This window comes from Cladosporium halotolerans (genome assembly GCF_011745625.1).
Source record: "Cladosporium halotolerans strain TM138-S3 chromosome Unknown Sca102, whole genome shotgun sequence".
NCBI classification, from domain to species: Eukaryota; Fungi; Ascomycota; class Dothideomycetes; order Cladosporiales; family Cladosporiaceae; genus Cladosporium; species Cladosporium halotolerans.
In genome coordinates this window covers 1-18,452 of record NW_027191552.1, presented here as the reverse complement: position 1 = coordinate 18,452, position 18,452 = coordinate 1, and the positions used below count along the sequence as shown (strand labels likewise).

Sequence of the window (18,452 nt, the reverse complement as noted above, 5' to 3'; positions counted from 1 at the left end):
CCCTCTTCGTCATCCTAGTCTGCCCTTCTGAGAGTCTGGTTTGCTGCTCAAGAAGCTGGCTATAGTATGTGGCAAGAGGAGCAAAGCAGCCGACATCCAGAGGCTGCGTTGTGATTGCGAATGTTGCCGGATTCTCTTGCACATAAAGTGCCACTTTTCCGCTTGCTCCCATGACATCCGTGATTGGTAAAAGATCAGATCAGGGACCCTGCGGTTAGATGGATCTCGTAGGCTATTATGATCGTGAGAACGCGCGAGAATGATGAGTGATGTGACTGCTGCGATCTCACGTCTCGACTTGGAGTCGAATCGGTTCTCCCTCTTCCTTCAATGCCGCTATTTATCCCGACAATGAGCTCGACGCACATGTTGCAACATTCCTTGACCGACGAACTCTACTTTCCGTCCGATCTGCAAGCAAGCAACATCAACAAGCATCGGAGCACTCCTTCCTCCAGACTTACTTCAGCACAAGAGCACACCTTTTCACTTTCATAAGTTTAGACTGACTGCTAGACATTTGCGAATAGCCGCACTTATCAAATTTTCTAAAGAAAATCGTAATTGTACAGCCTGACAGTGGAGTTTATGTCGAGGACCCATACAAGCATAGATATGGTCCTCCAGGCAACATCGATTGGGAAGCGTGGATACTGGATTCTCAAGCCATGAAAAAAGATGACATCACTCTGCGCAATATAGTTCTAAGGCCCTGGATCGTGTTGAATTTGTACCAACATTTTTCGCCAGCGAAACCGAGGGGATACGGAAATACCTCAGCAAGATGGCCTTTCGTCAGCGGCGTAAGGCGAGATTATAGCGCTCGTGGCTTTTGCGCTCGGGTGAAAGGCCCAGAAATGGCTCACGTTCTCAGCAAGCAACTCCGAAGCGCCTAGACCTTCCGCACAAATGTCGCATTGGGTGGCTAGCAACGCACGGCTATGTCGTCGCACAAGTCGCTCCATACCTTCACATGCCACTCATCCTTAGGCAGCATTTCACGCGGCGCATTTCTGTTGGAGGACACGTGCGTGGTGAGGTGTGTATATTCACCCCATCTACTGAGATAAGGCCTGTATATATGTGGCACCCTAAAGCAGTGGCGTGATGCGCACGCTTACCCAGGAAGGGACTGCATCTCCAACAATTTCATTTCACAATGATGCGTGCTCTGGCTTTTCAGTTGTTAACTCTACCCTGACTTGTCAACACACGATATCGCAAGCAGCAAGCTTCCACGATCCGGAACGTCCTTCCTTGTCCCGAGCCTGCACTTCTTGTCGTTCGTTAGTAGACCAAAATCAAATCTAGCTAGTTCGTAGCTTGTATTAGCGTTGCAGTCAACACACGACAAAGCGCATCTTGCCTCGCCGATAGGTGAAACACTTGCTTGAGCAGAACAGGGGTCTTGGACGTCATTCTCCACTCGTCTTTATGAGACCGACCAATGTCCTATTAGCTTGAGGCAGATGACAGACATCACGTGCGAGCTTCCAGGTCTTGCTTTCGTTCGTTGGCCGAAGAGGCTTGCTGCGACAGGGGAGCTCATGAATGGAGTAGGCGGATATTGAGAGTCGCGGCAGCATGATGCACGCGGCCGGTCTAAAGGAAAAAAAGCGTTCGTCTTTTCCTCCCTTTTGAGGCTTCTCGACCAATTTCAGCCCGGCTGCAATCTAGACGATACCGCCAAGGCGCGGCCACGATGGATTTTACGCATACAAGCAAATTTCTGGAGGGTGCTGATTGGCTGAGGCATGCTCTTCCACAGGCTCGCGCCTCCCCGCCCACGGCAACCGGCATTCTCGAAAACCATTCAATCGATAGTCAGCAAGAAGCAGGGCCTGATTCACTTGTACTTCTATGTGCCATCGCAGTATGAGAGACAGGGGGGTTTCTTGAACGACATTAGGGACCATGAGCAAAATATCGACACCGCCAACCTTGAGAACAGGGTGTTCTTCAAACAAACAAACAAGATTTCAGAGAATGTTTGGTTTGATTACCTAAGCCTGAGCGTTTTGTCTGTTTGTTTGAGGAATGGCCTCGATTTATTTGTCTGTTTGTGTTATTTGCCAAGACATCATTCCGATCTTGGCATATGTAGGCAGGGTGTGGTGGGTGGAGGAATAGTCCCTTCATGGTGAGCAGGCGTCGCGAACGCCTCAAGCTGTACCCTCGTCATACCAGCTACGCAATAATTGTTGCGCTTCCGCAAGCTCATACAGCGTCCGTGGCCTATCGTTGCCCGCCGAGTTACCAGCAATCGAGAACGTCCTTTCGTTCGCTGAGGCACTCGCTGGTATCGCGAAGAACTCGAACGCCAGATGGCGTAAGAGAGGAAACCTTGTATGGTTTTGACGCCACCAGTCGAGCGGCTGTGGCGAATACAGTCCCGATGTCCGCTCTTCCCGCCTATAGAGCTGTAAATCATCCATCGAGTCGACTTCTTGTGGCAGTGTATTATACTCGTCGAACCTCGACTCAGATTTTATTGTCGGCTCTACCGGATTCAGTGAAACAGCTTTCTGCGCATCTTGTGGCCATCTCGCCTTTGCAAGCGCGCATGCTCTGTCGATTGCATCTCTGGCAGCATCGATCCACGCCGGTCGGCATCCCCAATGTCTTTCGAACCAAGCCATCTTCAGGTGGGGATGGAGGAATATTGCCATTCGTACCCGAAGGTCTCATCTGACAGACTATAGTACTTATCGAGCTCCTTCCAACCGAGGCTGACGCGTGATTTTCATGTGGCTTTAGGCTCGTATCGGCACCTCTCCTTGAGCTGCTCGAACTAAATGAGTAAGCTGTCAAACGTCGCAAGCTGCTCCCACAGCGCGTGCTTCGTATCAATATCTTTCTGGAGGCGTAAGGAGGCACTCTTCAAGGGGAGCAGCACTTGAAGCAATTGCTGCAGCTGCGACCAGTCACCCGCGTCCAGACAATCCAAGGCGGGCAATCGATCGCAGTCCCGAGCGATCGGAAATGGGTTTGGTAAAGCTCGATGGCATTGCGGAGCTCCAAGGCACGCTCGATCAAGTCGCAGCTGCTATATAATCTGATGCCACCGTTCACGATCACCCGATAGATCCGACCATCGTCAGAATGAGCATCGACGTTCTGCTTCATTCCAAAGAAACGTCGACGTTTGGGTGTTTTATGGATGTGCTTGACGAGGTTATGAAGTTTCCCGACGGGGCCCTTGCGACGCCATGTCTGAAGCGCTTCTTCGGATGGGACAGAGCGGACAATCGCTTCGAACGCTGCTATATCGTGGCTGTCTGAGAGGGATTCCTCATGCGCGTCCGGCTCGAGCGCTTCAGCGTCGATACCGTAGAGCACCGCCTTAGCTACGATTTTGATAATGTGGGCCCCGCAGCGCAAGTGATGAGATCCCGGATCAATGTCCAGACTCCCGCATAAGACCTTGATCGCTCGGTCATTCGCAGATGCATTATCTGACATGAAATACTGCACCCTCTCGCCGATATCGTAGTCATGTATCAGACGTAAAATCTCCTCTGCGATACTTTCACCGCTATGCGATCCACGGGTATCTCGCAGACCAAGAAGTATCGCACGCGGATGCAGATATGCGTCTAGATAGTGCGCGATCACACCGAGGAAGTCAAGGCCGTTGTTGGCGGTCCAATTGTCGAAGAATATCGTTATGCTGCTGGCTGCCCGCCTCAGTGACTTCTCGATCGTACTTTTGGCATCGGACGCTGCTTGCATAATCCATTCTCGCACTGTGTTGTCGCTACTTGGCACCAAACTCTCCACGCGAGGGTCTTGGAACATCAGTAACCGCAAATGTGATTGCGAGCTTGCTTGACGTAAGGACTGGTTGGTCATCACGGTTCAGCGTACAAAAGCATCAATCCAGCCACTGTCGTTGAAGGTCAAATTATCGGCCGTATGCTGACGGTCAACGTTCTCGAGCATAGGGCCAGCCCGACGTTTCTGCCCCCGATGGATAGGCCGACCCTAAAGGTCGAACCCGTGTCGCTCCATATGACGCTGCGCTAGTGTTGTAGAGACGACAGGCAGAATGTATTCTTTGACAGGGTGATGTACAGAGTCGCCATGACATAGTGTACAAAGCCACACTGGGCTCAGGTCACTGTCTCGTATCAGAAGTTCCCCATGTTTCCGTATCCAGCTTCCCCGCGGCTTCTTGGAGGGCGGAGCAGGTGTATAGCCACTGCAACTCGCACCGGCGAGGAGTAGACCACCTTCGTTCCGCCGGGCATTCGGCAACAGAGCGGTATGCGGAGCTGCTGAGTCTTCTAGGTCCGCTGACATTGCGAAGATATCCATGACGATAACGGCTCCGTCAGACGGTAGTGGTAAGCCGCCGGACTGCCTAAATAGACAGACCGCGCGACATCTCCGCGTCGCGCATCGCGCGTCGCACGTGGCGCGTCAGCGCTAGCAACACCCGGCAGCGGCACCACATCGAATGCGTCCGGGAAGGGTTAGGATTAGGGTAGAAGACTCGACTTCTGCGTGCTGATATTCTGTGCCAAGTCAACCGCGATCTCTACCAAAAATCTACAAACAGTCTAAGTTACAAACAGAGGAATATTGTTTAGTTTGCTTACGTAACAGCCGAAGTACTGTTTGTCTGTTTGATTACGTGATGAAACAAACAAGCTGCTTGTTTGTGTCTGTTTGATGAACACCCTGTCGCTAGCTGGTCAAGCCCATCAGGCGCTCGTGCTGCGTGTCTTGTCCGATGTGACTCATCTCTTGTCATGAGCCGATGTACTGATCTTCCTGCGACAGCTGGTAGGCTCATTGCGCTCTTGTACATCGTGTGCGTCGTTTCCGACTATTGCGCATTTCCGATCAGGAGTCGGCGCTGTCGGTGTGGGTGGTGGTAAGGTTTTGTTGCCTGCCGTCGCGCGGTGCGTGCAGGCTTTGTCGTGTCGTGCAGAGGTTTTACCGACGGCTGGAAGGCAAGGTGGGCGGCCATGCCGACCGAGTCGGTCGTTGCGATGGATAGGAGTCGTCAAGTCATGGCTTTTTGCGAGACTGCCACGTGGGCTCATTGCTCTCCAGGCTGTCTTGTAGCGGACTTGGCTTCACTGCACAGCTTCTCACCATCACGTGAAGGTGTGTGCTCTCCGTCCGGCGGGTTGCTGTTTGATGTTTAGCTCGCTTATCGTGCACGTTATACAATTACATTTTAGAGAAAAGAAAGCCGCTTCTGTTTCCAAATACTGAATTTTGCTGGATATAGATTGCTGTTGTGTTTGGCTTGTGGCAATTATGTATATCTCATACATTTACGACACCCAGCCATTGGAGATATGTTGGGACCGGCTCTTCATTCACTCAGTGACGCGCATATCAGTGAAGAGGGAAGGTAAAGGAGTGCATAAATAGAGTGGTAGAGGGAGGAAGATAGACCGGAAGCCATCTCAACTGTCATCTTTGAGACATGAAGAGGGTGATTGAGAAAGTAGAGCTCAAAATCTCGAATTACGAAATGAAAGATTGTATTCCATGAAACGCATGGAATATATCATTGCAAAAACGGGACATCGGCGAAACTGACCTAGGCCGGTTTTACAGCTACATCAAGAGGCAAATGAGCAAATGCAGCGACGCCTTCTCTAATGGTGCAAAGCAAGGAAACAGCATCTATCAACAAGAATTCAACCCCGCGACTCCAAGCGTTTAGTATGCCTTGAATGTCGACTTGTCGAGATTGCGGAGCGCCTGCATATCTCTGTCCGCCTCGAAGCCGAGTTTGTGCATGGGAATGTCGGATGCCATGCGCCCGGAGCCGCTCGGGCTGCAGCTGCTGGAGCGAACGGTTGGCTGGCCGTTAACACCCGCTTTGAGCATGAGGTTGATGCTGGGGATGTTCTGTCCAGCGCGGGCACTGGAGGCGGTAGAGTTGGTGGTGGAAGGAGTTGAGGCCGTGGCAGCGGTGGAGTGCTGCGAGGTCGTTTCCGGCGTTGGCCGGGCCTGCGATTTAAGCTGGGTTTCTGTCGAGTCGTGGCGGTCGTCCTCCTTACGCTCAAGCCTCTTGACCGGAGGAGGTGCAGGGCGGGCGGTCAAAGAGGGCGGAGGAGCGGCCGTGGAGGCCGAAGGGAAACTTGGAGTGCTAATGGGCGGAGATTGGTAGGAGCCGCGACCGTGGTATCGCGAAGGGTAGTCTCGTAGCAAACCGCCGACTGGTGGCGGCGACGGCGGACCACGGTCGTAGTGAGGAGGTAGAGGAAGAACAGAGCATATGGCGTGAGGTTGTGGCCTCTCGCAAGAGTTAAGTCCTTTGGCAGGTTGGGGTGGATGTTGCATTGGGTGTCCAAAGGCCGGGTGGTGATAATACGGGCCATAGTGAGGGTGAGGAGGTGGCTTGCGCATGGGGCCAGGAGGAGACCAGGCACTCGGGTGTGGAGGCGCGTAGTCGTACGAAGAACAACCGTAAATGGAACGCTGGTGTGCAGCATGAATGTAGCCAGGCCAGCCCATAGGGCCGCCAATGACGGCAGGGACGGTGCTCTGCCCGTGGATAGTCGATCCCGAGTATATGCCCTTCTCTGTCCAAACGTGATGGAGTTGAGGGTCGTTTGTGGGTTGCACCGGGCGCTGTCCTGCTTGCGAGGGTTGCGAGTAATAGCTGATGAGGTGCATGTGCCGGCCGTCATTGGTTGTAATCGAAAAGGATTGTTTCACAAGACCGTCAGGCTTATAGCGGTAGCCATCGAAACCGCCGTCCGACTCCTGTTCCGCACCGTTCTGCATCGACTCGCAAGGAGCGCTATTCTCAAAGGTGCTGACACCTCGCTTGCCCTCCATTTCGCGGTAGGTTAGGAAGCTGCCAGACACGCGGCTGGCACTCCATGACCTTCCGTCTGTCCACCTACGAATGCCGGCCTCGCTCTCCTCCCAGACGAAGACAGAGCCAGACTTGATTAACTGCCTCTCCCTTTCTGACAGACGTCGCTGCACACGGGGAAGCAGGCCGATATGGCATGCCTCAAAAAGAATAATTGCGTCCGCGGGTGTGCGGACGTGGCCGTTGTATGTCTCCATTGCGCTAAGGCGATCGCACGCCTGGTTCGACGGTTACTGTGAAGTGTGTATGTGTGCGAAGCTTGCTAGAGCTGGGTGCAGGTCAGGAAGTGGACATAGCAGAAAAGGTGGACGGCTACGCGCAGCAAGCATATCCTCAAGACCGGCTAGATTCTGCTCAACCGGTTTGGCGTTGCGCCGTTCAACAACCTCCACAAAATAACCGAGTGTCGTTCGTGGTGCTGGATAATCGCGACCTAGGTGGAGATTGCATACACGACACGACCACAATATGCTTGAGTTTATCAAGGGAAATAGCAAGTGCGGTGCAGCGGAGCGAGGAGCAGAAACGGGCAAACGTCAGTTAGTGAGCTCACATGAGGCCCCAGAGGAAGATGATCTATGCCGCTAGACACGCTAAAATCTGAATTCAAGGGAGCTCGGCATAAGCCGCCGCCCCCTCCACGGGGATGAAACCCTCGCCGACGACAAGCTAGAACAACGAATGACATCTTGCCCAGGGTCATGTCAACACCCTGTCGTCGCCCCACATGATCAAGCACGCAGGCGTTGTGGGTGGCTCCGCGCTGGAGCCGACAGCGATCACGTCGGCCAAGCGACCCCATGCGCGGTGAAGATGGGCTGAATAGACTGCGCAGGCAGTGGTACGCTCATGACGCATCTCTCCTGGTGGCGCCACAACTAGTTCCTTGGCTTTTTCTAGGCGAAGTGGTCCGCGGGCTCGACGGCGCTTCCCAAGACTGCGCGCAAGCAGTTACCCTCTGCTTCTCCCAAAGTTTTCGAATTCGGCAAAGGATCGGAACCACCCGTCACTGCAATATGAGCAAGCTTGATCCTCAAGCATTCTGAGCCGTCACAACACCACAACCACCGTACTGGTGCTCTCAATACACGATGGGAAGAGGTCTTGAAACTCCTCTCTGAAAGCGCCATTGCGTTATCGCATACGCATTCGACCTCAATATGCCACAGAACAGATCGTGCAGAGACTGGATGTGAAAAGATCGACTGACTGTAAATGGCCTTATTCAAACTGCCAGAACGCTCAGCGCCACCCCAGATCTAGCAGATCTACAAGAGGCCATCACTGTTCTAGCACGGAGCGGCAGACCAAGACGAGCCGCTCCCGCCGATGAGATATCCCTTACTGTCCGCAGGGGTGTTCAAGAACATCCCTATCATGCCATGCACGACCCAGCCAACCGTCATCTCAGGGGGCGCCAGAAACTGGACGATATATATTGTCATATACAGACGCTCGGCACCCAGCAGGTCTATAACATCTTGCAAGACAAAACGCAATGCAGAGCAAATCCAGACGAACAAAGAGCCCTTACATCTCACCGCGCATATAGACGTAACGAACTTAGTGCTACGAACTTCTCAAAGCGTCAGGCGTGTCTATTTGAGGTTGAAGCGGCGGCAACTATCATCTGCTGCTACGGGAAGGCCTACCACTTCTGCGGTATTCCCAACCAACATATCACCCTACCCATCAACACCAGCTCGTACCAACGCTGCGCCGCAACGCGGTTCAAGCTCGAGCAGTGAGCTGCTGCCTGTGGCGATTGCTGCGCAGTGAAGAGGCCTTGGACTGTCTGAGAGCTCAAAGATCAGACTTCGGAGGGATCGCAGCGTCAACCTGATGAATGCAATGCACAGGCGAGAACAGATCAACCAAGAGCAGCGTGCAAATGCAAGGATCTACGGCACGCCCGAGCATCATTATCTCACTTGGACGAACACGCAGGCCAAGATCCGACGCCTTTGCATGCGTGCCAATGCTGACGAAAATGGTGGCCCAAAAGCCTGCATTTCAGAGTGCCTCTTCCCCTATCATCATCGCGCCCCCGAACAAGGGACTAAGAAGCTCAATATTGTGTGTTATGCATTCGAGGTGTACAGGAAGCTTCCTTTCCCCTGCTAACGTGAGATCTGGTTGACAGAATCCATGCAGGAGGATGGTTATATAGGAAGACGACCAAGGACCTCATCTCATGGCTCGCCGGCTTCCACAGCATGATTTCTAAAAGCAAGGCATTGTTTTTGTGAACCGTCCTGGCAATTCACCAAATCTAGCACCAATTGAGGGCCTTCAAGGTGAGCTTGAAAGAAAGCTTGCAAGCTTTATCAACGAAGTAAGACATGCGCGGGCTTCGACTGTGCAAAGGGCAAAGGATTTCCTCAAGCATACCTGGCAAAGGAAATTCTTGATGAGACAGTGAAAGCAGAGGTGTGTAGAGCGGCCTACAAAAAGCTAGCAAAGAGGTGCAAGATGGCAGCAGGGTGCTATCACTTCAAGGATGACGTTTCTGCTCGTCCTTATCCGCAGTGAATGGTTGCAAGATTTCGATCAGCATTCAACCAACTGTCGAAAGATTGCGTTGCGGCCTCTACTAATTTAGGTCTCATTCCTGGATCAGAATAGGGGAGAGCTAAGATAATCTGGGGAATCCGAAAACTTGTGGAGTATCGGAGGGCACTACTGAAGATAAAACTGCCGAAACTGACGTTGGAGGAAGTGAAGACGGCGATAACCCAGTTGAGGCCTAGACAAGCACCCGGACTGCAGGATCACAGTTGTCTCTGCCCAAACTGTGGCCGGTGCCTGGCAAGGTGATCGTAGCGCCTGATAAGGCGTCGCTTGACCTGAAAGTACGTTCCCCACAGGTGGCGCACGGCCAAGTTCGTCCTCTTGCACAAGCCGCATAAGCGACAATTTCAAACAGAAACCCCTACAGGCCTATATTCCTACTGGAGACACTCAGCAAGGGCCCCGAGGCAGTAGTGGCACGAACACTGTCCTACCCGGCCCATACGTACAGGCTGCTGCCGAAGAACCATTTCGGTAGGCCTCCTACAAGTCGCCAGAGTAGGCCATCGACCTGCCAGTCGAGAAGATACACGAGACCTTGCAATGGGGAAGGATGTTATCGCTTGTGCAATTTGCAGTGCAAGGAGCATTCAGTGAGGTGCATGGCTCTGTGCTCTGAAAGTCTGCTTGAGCGGAAAATACCGCATGATTTGTAATCGTGATCGAAAGCTTCTGCAGTGCTGGAAGGGCTTTCGTGGTGGTGGGCGATGCATCCCAGAAGGGCACAATGCGGCCGAATGAGTGACCTGCAGGAGCGTCTAGCGTTCTGGAGAAGCATATCTGAGTAGGAGCGCTTCAATGCCACATGCAGCAGGCAACAGGCATGCATCATCGAAGCTTCCTGGCCGTGACAAGTCGTGGAGCTCAAGATTAGCAGCGCCGCGTATTCGATGAGTCATAAGAGGCACGCCTCTACCAGCCAAACCGCCTCAACTCCTACACCTTTCACCCGTCATGGACTCTGGAGAAAAGAGTTCAGCCGTCCACATGAAATGATGATTCACGAGCATGGAAACGGTGCAAGGTCGAAGGATGACACGACCAACCCGTATCTTTGTCATTATGCTAGCCCAGAGGATCCTATCCGCAGCACAGCACCTTCAGCATCAGCTGCTCTATAGAGCATTCCGTCTCCTTGGGCTCCGGCGGCTGCTGCTGCTGCTGCTGCTGCTGCTCTTGTACTTGTCGTTGCTGCCGCGCGACATCACCCGAGTCCTGCCGTTGACTCGGAAATTGCGGTTGGCTCAGCCCTCCAGCGAGGTTTGAAATGGAGGGATGCGGCACGGTAATGCTGTTCGCGGACGCTTCGAGTTGCGTGCCGTTACTCCTGCGCTTGACCAAGTCCGCCCTGTTGTGGCTTGTTCCAGGTTGCTCCCGAGATAGTCTGGAATCGCTTGCTCGGGTAGCCACTAGTCTGGGTAGGATAGCGTTGAATCGGTCTTGGGCAATGGATGCGCGTGATGCTCGTTGGCCGGCGCCGGCGCCTGCTTTGAGGTCTCCTGCGGAAGGGTTGACGCCCTTATGGTGCAATTGTGATTGCGATGCGCATTGCGGTATGTCCAAGCGTTTGCCGCTGTTGTGTTTCGTCCAGTCGTACTCGCCGTCTTCTGGTTTGAAGGCTTTTCGTCAAGAGGCCACGCAAGTAGTCGTAATCAGGCGTGTCTTCAAAGCCTAGGACCCGTACGTACCATAGGTACTGGCTAAACTCTTCTGAGAAGGCATCGCATATATCCTTAATAGCGGTCGTCTGCTTCTTCTCGCCAATGCTTTAGTATTTCTGCTTGTTATTCGCCGCCTTCAAGCCTTGCCAGGGCAGACCACCTCGTAGAAAGTACATGAACACGTGGCCTAGCGCCTCCAGATCATCTCGTCGCGACTGCTCTTGGCCGAAATGAGTGTTGACACTCATGTAACGCGCCGTTCCGCTCAACGACTTCCGCTCTCGGTAAGGAAAATGCTGTTTCGACTTGGGATCACGGTAGTGCTTCGCCATACCAAAGTCAACAACGTGGATAGCGTTCTGCGACTTCGTGTCGGGGCGGCCGATGACGAAGTTGTCAGGCTTGATGTCGCGGTAGATCAGATTCTTCTCGTGAATGGTCTGAACACGCGACAGCATCTGCTTGGCGACCATGACGACGGTCTTAATAGAGAAGCGGCGGTCGCAACGGTCAAAGAGCTCTTCTAGGCTGGGGCCAAGCAGGTCAATGACCAACACATTGTGCAGGCCTTCCTGGCCGAAGTAGTATAAGTTCGGTAGACCGGCTGCATAACGTTCACTTCATGTTAGCTCGCCACGGGTCACGTGATTTGATCAGTAAGGTACTCACGGCTCCCCGCGAGGATCTTGTAGGAACGGTACTCGTCACGAAGTTGTGTGGCATTGCTCTTGCGCGGCTCGAACTTCATGGAGACTGGCGTATTATTGAATAAGTTTGTGCCCTCGAAGATTGCGCCGAAGCTGCCCTCGCCGATCTTTTTGCCCACCCGGTAGTGCAATCCTACCACGTTGCTGCTGGCACTCATCTTAGCGGTGCTGCTGCGACCTGTGCCCCCACAGGCGTTGGTGGCGAATGGAGACGGCGCAGAGACAACCGCCGTGTTTGCTTGCTATTTGGCTTCTCTTCGTGGGACGCTCTTGTGAAGAATAGTTTTAATTGAGCGGGCAGTGTCTTGATGACCTCGGGGCGTTACGTGGCGTCTGGCCGCTCGGCTTGGTGCAAAGCAGTGATTCGGCTCGCTCCTGACCAATCGATGGGTGAGCATGCGGTGTGGAGCTGTCGAGCTGTAGGTAGCTTCTAGCGCGGCACAGATGAAGAGCAGGCAACGGGCTGGCAAGCCGCGTGCTCGACAGACTTCAGACCACAAGTTCGTCATTCGCGCAGGGTTTTCAGGACCAAATCGCTTGGGATAAGCTTCCCACTATCTGGCCCGAGCGCCCTTCCAAGCCCGACTCTAGGGCTTTTCGCCGGCCAATTGAAAGCTCCTTCGAGTGGCGGACTCAAAGGCATGCGGCCGAAGCAAAAGCGTCAGTTGTTCAATACAGTGGTAGCTCCAACTACGGATCATTCTGCGTCAGCATTGTTCTCGAAAGGGCTCAATGTTATCGGACAGCATCTTCAAAGGTTGGGACGCATGCGAAGCTATACTTTGAGCGGCAGAGGGCAAGCCGTCCAAGCCGGCGTCGTCCTCCCGAGTCTGCTGAACCTCGCTGGCCCTGATCATCGGAAGTCTGGTCATCAGAACACCGGCCATCTTGCTGTGCTGCACAATTCGAAAATGACGACTGAGGACATTTTAGACCAGGATCCCTACAAGTAGACAGAAGACGTGGTAAAACTCGCAAAAGCTCCAAGGACCGCTCCTTTTCCTACTGTCAGTCATGGCCTTTTGGGTCCCAAAAAGTCTTAAGTTGAAGATCCTTCTCCGGACTGGAAACTTGGTTTCGGTGATGGCAGATGGCATACATTCCGGTTGCATTCAAGTGATGCGGCAGGGTTAATCATCAAGTACACCTCTTGTGTGCCCGATTCGGTATGATCGCGACCAATAGAACCCAATTCACAGCACGAAGACGGCATGCGTCACCATGTACAAGCAAAACTCGCAGCGCGCATTGGGGCTTGGCGTTTCGCACGCGGTCTCAGCCAGGCCAACGAGAGTAAGCCTGGTGATCACTAGCTAATACCTGCCAAGCTGGCCCGGCGTCCGGATGGGTGGCGATCATCTGCGGCCTTTCATCGTTCGTCATGCATACATAACGAACAGGGCAGTATAAGTCCAAATCGGCCGTAGCTTCTGGGAGTTTACCGCAGCCGCTGTCTTACTGCTGGTTTGCCTTGGAATGTGCGCGTGCTCTCATATACCTGTTCCCCTCTTCCGCCCGTCACGCTTACACCTATCATCCCGTTGCTTCACACTCGCCCTACTCCCGTGCCTGCAAACCATCTCCTCGTACAGCACTACGCGTCACGGCCTGACTCTGTACGTGCTTTGCGCTGTTTTCCAGCGTCGACAGCTCTCTCTCTTTGGCTCAGCAAGCTGAGCCTCGACCCGAGAAAGTTCTATTGCCGCCAAGACGCTTTTGGCATCGTCTTGAAAATACCTCCTCAGCGCGACATCATGAGAAACTTGGAGGAGACCGTCGCCGAAGATGTTGCAGTTGTACCACAAAAGCGGCAAGCTTCTGCTAAGCAGGTGCAGCAGCTCGTCAGCCAGCCCTCGCCCCCCGTGCGGCCGGTGCAGAACACGCAGAGTTCGACGATTGACGAGCTGACCTGCCGGTGGCAGGGATGCGACGAGCGGTGCGACAGCGCTCATGCCCTCTACGTAAGTCGTCAAGTTAAAACACTCGGACACGGGTCGTTGCCGGCACCGTGTCGGCAGTCGTTCCTTATTTCAAAAGCATGACTCACTGCAACATCGGCCGCTAATACCCTCCCAGAATCACGTCTGCGAACGTCATATCGGCCGCAAGAGCACAAACAACCTCAACCTCACCTGCCAATGGGGCGTTTGCCGTACATCAACCGTCAAGCGTGACCACATGACCTCGCACATCCGCATTCACGTGCCGTTGAAGCCGCACAAGTGTGTCTTCTGTGGCAGGGCATTCAAGCGACCTCAGGACCTCAAGAAGCATGTGAAGACTCACGCCGACAGGAGCACCTTGATGGACTTACTCGAGCCTGGCGCAATCGCGCGCACTGATGGTGCCAATGGAGGCCTCGGTCCACAGGAAGGGGAGCATCACTATCCGTCGCACTCGCCCTCTGACCCACACGCTTACTTGGCTGCGCGGCTCACACCGTCTTCCTACCATGGTTTTAACGATCAAATTAACCCATACCTAGGTTACCAGCCAAATGGGGCACAGTACAATGGCTACGGTTCCGCTTTTACCCCAAATGATCACGTTCACAACATCCAAAGCATGGACACCTGCCGTCGCGCTATTGAAGCCCTTGATGACTTCCTCGCTTATATCAAGCGCCGTGCCATTGACTCGAGCACATACTACGACATTGGCCGAGAGCTGCAGAGCAACACTCTGCCTCTCCCCGTTGCGTCAAGTAACAGATACAACACCGGCTACAACAACCAATCAAACTCGAACGGTAGCTTGAATACGGCTAGCGTGAACCATGCGTTTTCAAACAGTGGCAGCAACGTAAACGGCGCCAGCGGCGGTGCTGGCGGCGGCAATAAAATTGGTGCCAACGCGCTTGGCCCTATGGGTTAGCGCGGCCACTTCCTCCCTCTGCCCAACGCCTGCTTTGAGGGTAAACTTCAAGACATCGATCGCTTCCTTGAGCAGCTGCAGGCCCTCGTTTGGGGATTCAGCAATTCGGTCGGGACCGCGGGTGTCCTGCGATAAGGCGTGAAACCTCAGTCCATTGATGGGTTTGGATTTGGCAACAAACGCCAAACCTACAACTGACCGAGCAATAGCCCTCCGAGCCTGAAATCGTACCGGCTACCCTAAATCCGGTACGCTCTGCAGTGTCAGAGGCAGCATTCCCAGCATGACCTCTTAGGCTTCAGCTTGAGACGCCCAATCGCTGAAACCAGCATCAGTGTCGTCATACATTTCCCGCCACTCGCCTATGCCGGGTCGCGAGCCTTAGCAGTATCAAAGGCAATGTCATGTAACCCAGCCTGCTGTCAGATACTGGCAGATCCGACGTTGATGCTTGCTACGGTTCTGCGAAGGATTGAGGAATTGTCTCTGCAAGAACAGTTTGTTACGCCGCTAGCGACCGCCTCTCAGACTCCAGATACACGCTTTGAAGCCACAGCAATTTTGATTACATTCTTATACAGATTTTGCCAGACCACCACGCACTTACTGACGCTGAGTTGCATGATTGAGACTATCTTCGAACAACTGGAGGGAATTCGAATGAGTCGTTTTATTGAGCTTACTCTACTGTTTTCAGACGCTTGCCTTTTATCTCACGCCTTACTCTAAGCTGAAGTTGTTGATGTCGGTCTGGGATTCGGTTTTGTTTTTCATTTTTCTCCTCTCCTGCAAACTGCTTGCTGTCACAGCTTTCTCAGGGGAGGCGAAAACCCTCAGACATTGGTTTCTTCGCTGTTGATCATCACGCCTTTAACGTTTTCTTTTCCCACTACTCTGGTTCCTTCCTTCCAAGAAGCCCCTTGTAAAAAAAGACTGGTCCAAAAACAACGCAGCAAAAACCTCTTTGCTAGCCTTGTTTGCTTGGGCAAACAAGGGACAAGGGCGAATATTTAGCCACATGATCAATCCAACCTCAATCCAAACAAAAAACGGTGTCAAGAGTCGCCGTCATTGCGTGCTACGTCACGCAGCCGAAGCCGTCTCGCGTGCCCTTGTGAAGTCTCGCCAAGGCCGAGCATGTCTCATTGCGTAGGATGAAGGCGAGCACAGGACGTGTGCAAAGCTCGCATGTGATCTGGCAATCCTTATACATACTCTGGAAGGACTTAAGCGGGCTTCTCCGCGGGGTTTAATGCGATAGGCCTTGCGGGTGTGCTGCTGGGTCATTCGAATAATGGCGAACAGGCATTATCCCTCAACGATCTCCCAGCAATCCTGTACGGCCTGTCTCAGTCTGACCGCCAGCTCTTTCTGCCTGCCTCGCCACGGATATAACCTACGAGCATCTTTGAGGTCGTTGACGACGGCTTGGAATGTGGCGTCGGGTCTGGCTTCGACGATGTCGTTTCCATCGTCGCTTCCTTCACCGTTGTACTCTATACCACTTTCGGAGCTGATGTCGTCGCTACGCTCCGCATCTGGGTGGGCGTCAACGCTAGCTGCCGCATTCTCGCCATCCGGCAACACCCTAAGACAGTAGCAGAGCAGCCTCGCCATGTACACTGCGTATCTCTGCTGGCTACCACTGTTCTGGAGCATTGCTAGCGGCCTCACATCCGCCTCCGCCTGCTTCGCACTCCGAAGCCGTCGTCGAACTCCATGATCCAGAGTCGACAGCCCGCTAACGCATCATTCGATGAGACTGCTGTCCAACTCCGCCACCTTCTGGAGCATTCTTTCTCTTCGATCTGGCAGCCGACTGGCTTGGCTTAAATGTTTGAGATGGCTACCAGACAGATGCTCTGCCCAACCTGTTCTTCTGAACCACAGCGTGAGGTCAGTTTTCGCGATCTCGGCGTCGGCGACCTCCAACGTTTCTTGGTGTTTGCTGACTGCTATGTCCCAGTCTTCCAGAACATCCGTCAAGTCTGCGATATTCGGCTATGCCTGCCGACTGCCGGATTCTTCTGCCGTGTTACCTCTCTGGATTGCGCTGCCAATTGTTCCGCTAGCGGTGTTATTCTCGTTATCGTCATGTTGAACGGTGAAGTACCGTTGTAGCCCAGCTGACTTGAAGAACGTCTGCGCCCAGACCGAATGCCAGTGTTCCCGCTCTTCTGCTGAAGATCTCAAGCCAAGCGCTCTGTTACAATGGATACGAATACCGTTACAATTGATACTGATGTATTCGCATTCCGGCTCCTCGCAGATGAACGTTTTGACCGGTGTTCCAAGCGTGGCGATTGGCTCTTCTAATGGCGGTGGGAATGGAACCTCGGCTGGTCTGAGTAGTTTTTATGGCTTACATTCCTCCACGACCGCATTCTTCTCTCTTGTAGTGCCAGGGTGAACCGTCGCAAGTGGTCATGTAAATTCCGGATCGCATAGCCATGGTAGCTACAAATCAAGGCGCTGTATACTTCGTGCCGCTCTAGAACCTTGTGTAAATTGTCCAGGGTTAATTTTGTGCCCGTCTCGAGCATTCGACAGTCATTAGCTTCGACGTTACGCGCTGTAGCCATTTCGGACTACCGCTTCGGTCTGATTTGCGCGAAGAAATTCGGCTGATCGCTGCTTTGCAGAGCCTTACGGTGGCCCTTACCACGATACTCGAACAAAATTGCAGAGCACGTGAATAAGCGCTCATTGGCGATTTAGAAAACTAACATTGGCTTCAAGAACAGTTTGTACATAATTTCGGCGCCGTGCGACACATATGCAGTTTGCTGCAGTGCGCTACAGTATCCCATAATCCTACCTCATAATCATATTCCAAAGTGGCACGTGCCATGCCACGCTATACCGCTTTCCGACATCAGTATATAGTATTATCCGGATAATATTGGCTAGGAAAAGTGGCTGGCTCGGTGGTTTGGTCTTGATGATGGTTTACGTTTTGTTCGATGCGTCCGAAATGTTTCGGTTGCGTTCTAATGTAAGATTTTCGATGGATCTTGGTGGGTTGGCCAGCTCGCTTGAATAGCCAGCTCACCTATGAAGATGAAGATAAGAGAAAATCGTCTTAGAGGTATTTTTAGACTGAGAAGGCAAAAGATGGACTAGAGTAGGTATGTCGTGTATAAAAAGAAAGAAAACACAAGATAAACACCCTGAAGAGATCCGCCTCCCTATCTGATACACTTCCCATGAGTGATGTTATTCTGTTCGTTTGTTGAAATACCTCAAGTCCCTGTGCTTAGGCCTGCAAATATGGAGGCGGCGATTCGGATCCTTCTCTACTCTTGCGCATGTTTTGTAAACCCATGGATTGACCGATAGGCGAGCATCGACGCTCGAAGGTCTCCGGGACGCGTTTGTTTCGGTCAATATAACCCGCCGGCATCCACTCACTGCTGTGCCACGGCTTCAGATTCTTCTGGCTGTACATGACGTCTACCTGCTCGAGAGCAAGCGACTTGGTCTCGTACAGCAAGAAATAGACCATGATTCCAGCGGCCAAATTTGTGCCGAAAAAGACAAAGCCGAAACCATAGCTGATGCCAGAGTCCGCAAAGGGAGTAAGAAAGCCGATGAGAAAGTTGCCTTCGATCATGTTAGGCAGGGTGTTCATCAGACAGACACAGACAGACTGTCTGTCTGTCTGATCACGTAATCAGACAAACAGACATCGGCAAAGTCATTATATAAGCAGACCAGACAATTACTTGTTGTCTGCAGACTGTCTGCAGACATTGTATTTTTCTTGGAATTGAATGTGATCAATTCCAG

At 52.8% G+C, this 18,452-nt stretch overlaps 4 protein-coding genes across 4 annotated transcripts; 1 reads left to right on the top strand and 3 right to left on the bottom strand.

Moving 5' to 3' along the window:
* Positions 1–5,682: 5,682 nt before the first annotated feature.
* On the bottom strand, positions 5,683–7,047 carry WHR41_09434 (uncharacterized protein; the record flags this gene model as incomplete). The annotated part of the gene is made up of 1 exon (XM_069378037.1): positions 5,683–7,047. The coding sequence occupies one exon, from the start codon at positions 7,045–7,047 to the stop codon at positions 5,683–5,685; it is 1,365 nt and encodes a 454-aa protein (XP_069225015.1).
* Positions 7,048–10,569: 3,522 nt separating this feature from the next.
* WHR41_09433 (uncharacterized protein) lies at positions 10,570–11,947 on the bottom strand (the record flags this gene model as incomplete). The annotated part of the gene is made up of 2 exons (XM_069378036.1): positions 10,570–11,686; positions 11,752–11,947. 2 exons carry the CDS (start codon positions 11,945–11,947, stop codon positions 11,190–11,192), a joined length of 693 nt encoding a protein of 230 aa, XP_069225017.1. The 3' UTR covers positions 10,570–11,189.
* An 860-nt stretch (positions 11,948–12,807) lies between these two features.
* Positions 12,808–15,649, top strand: WHR41_09432 (uncharacterized protein). The gene is made up of 2 exons (XM_069378035.1): positions 12,808–13,750; positions 13,866–15,649. Exons 1-2 carry the CDS (start codon positions 13,544–13,546, stop codon positions 14,661–14,663), a joined length of 1,005 nt encoding a protein of 334 aa, XP_069225014.1. The 5' UTR covers positions 12,808–13,543; the 3' UTR covers positions 14,664–15,649.
* Positions 15,650–17,919: 2,270 nt separating this feature from the next.
* WHR41_09431 (uncharacterized protein) lies at positions 17,920–18,276 on the bottom strand (the record flags this gene model as incomplete). Its single annotated transcript, XM_069378034.1, has 1 exon — positions 17,920–18,276. The coding sequence occupies one exon, from the start codon at positions 18,274–18,276 to the stop codon at positions 17,920–17,922; it is 357 nt and encodes a 118-aa protein (XP_069225016.1).
* Between the last annotated feature and the right edge of the window lie 176 nt (positions 18,277–18,452).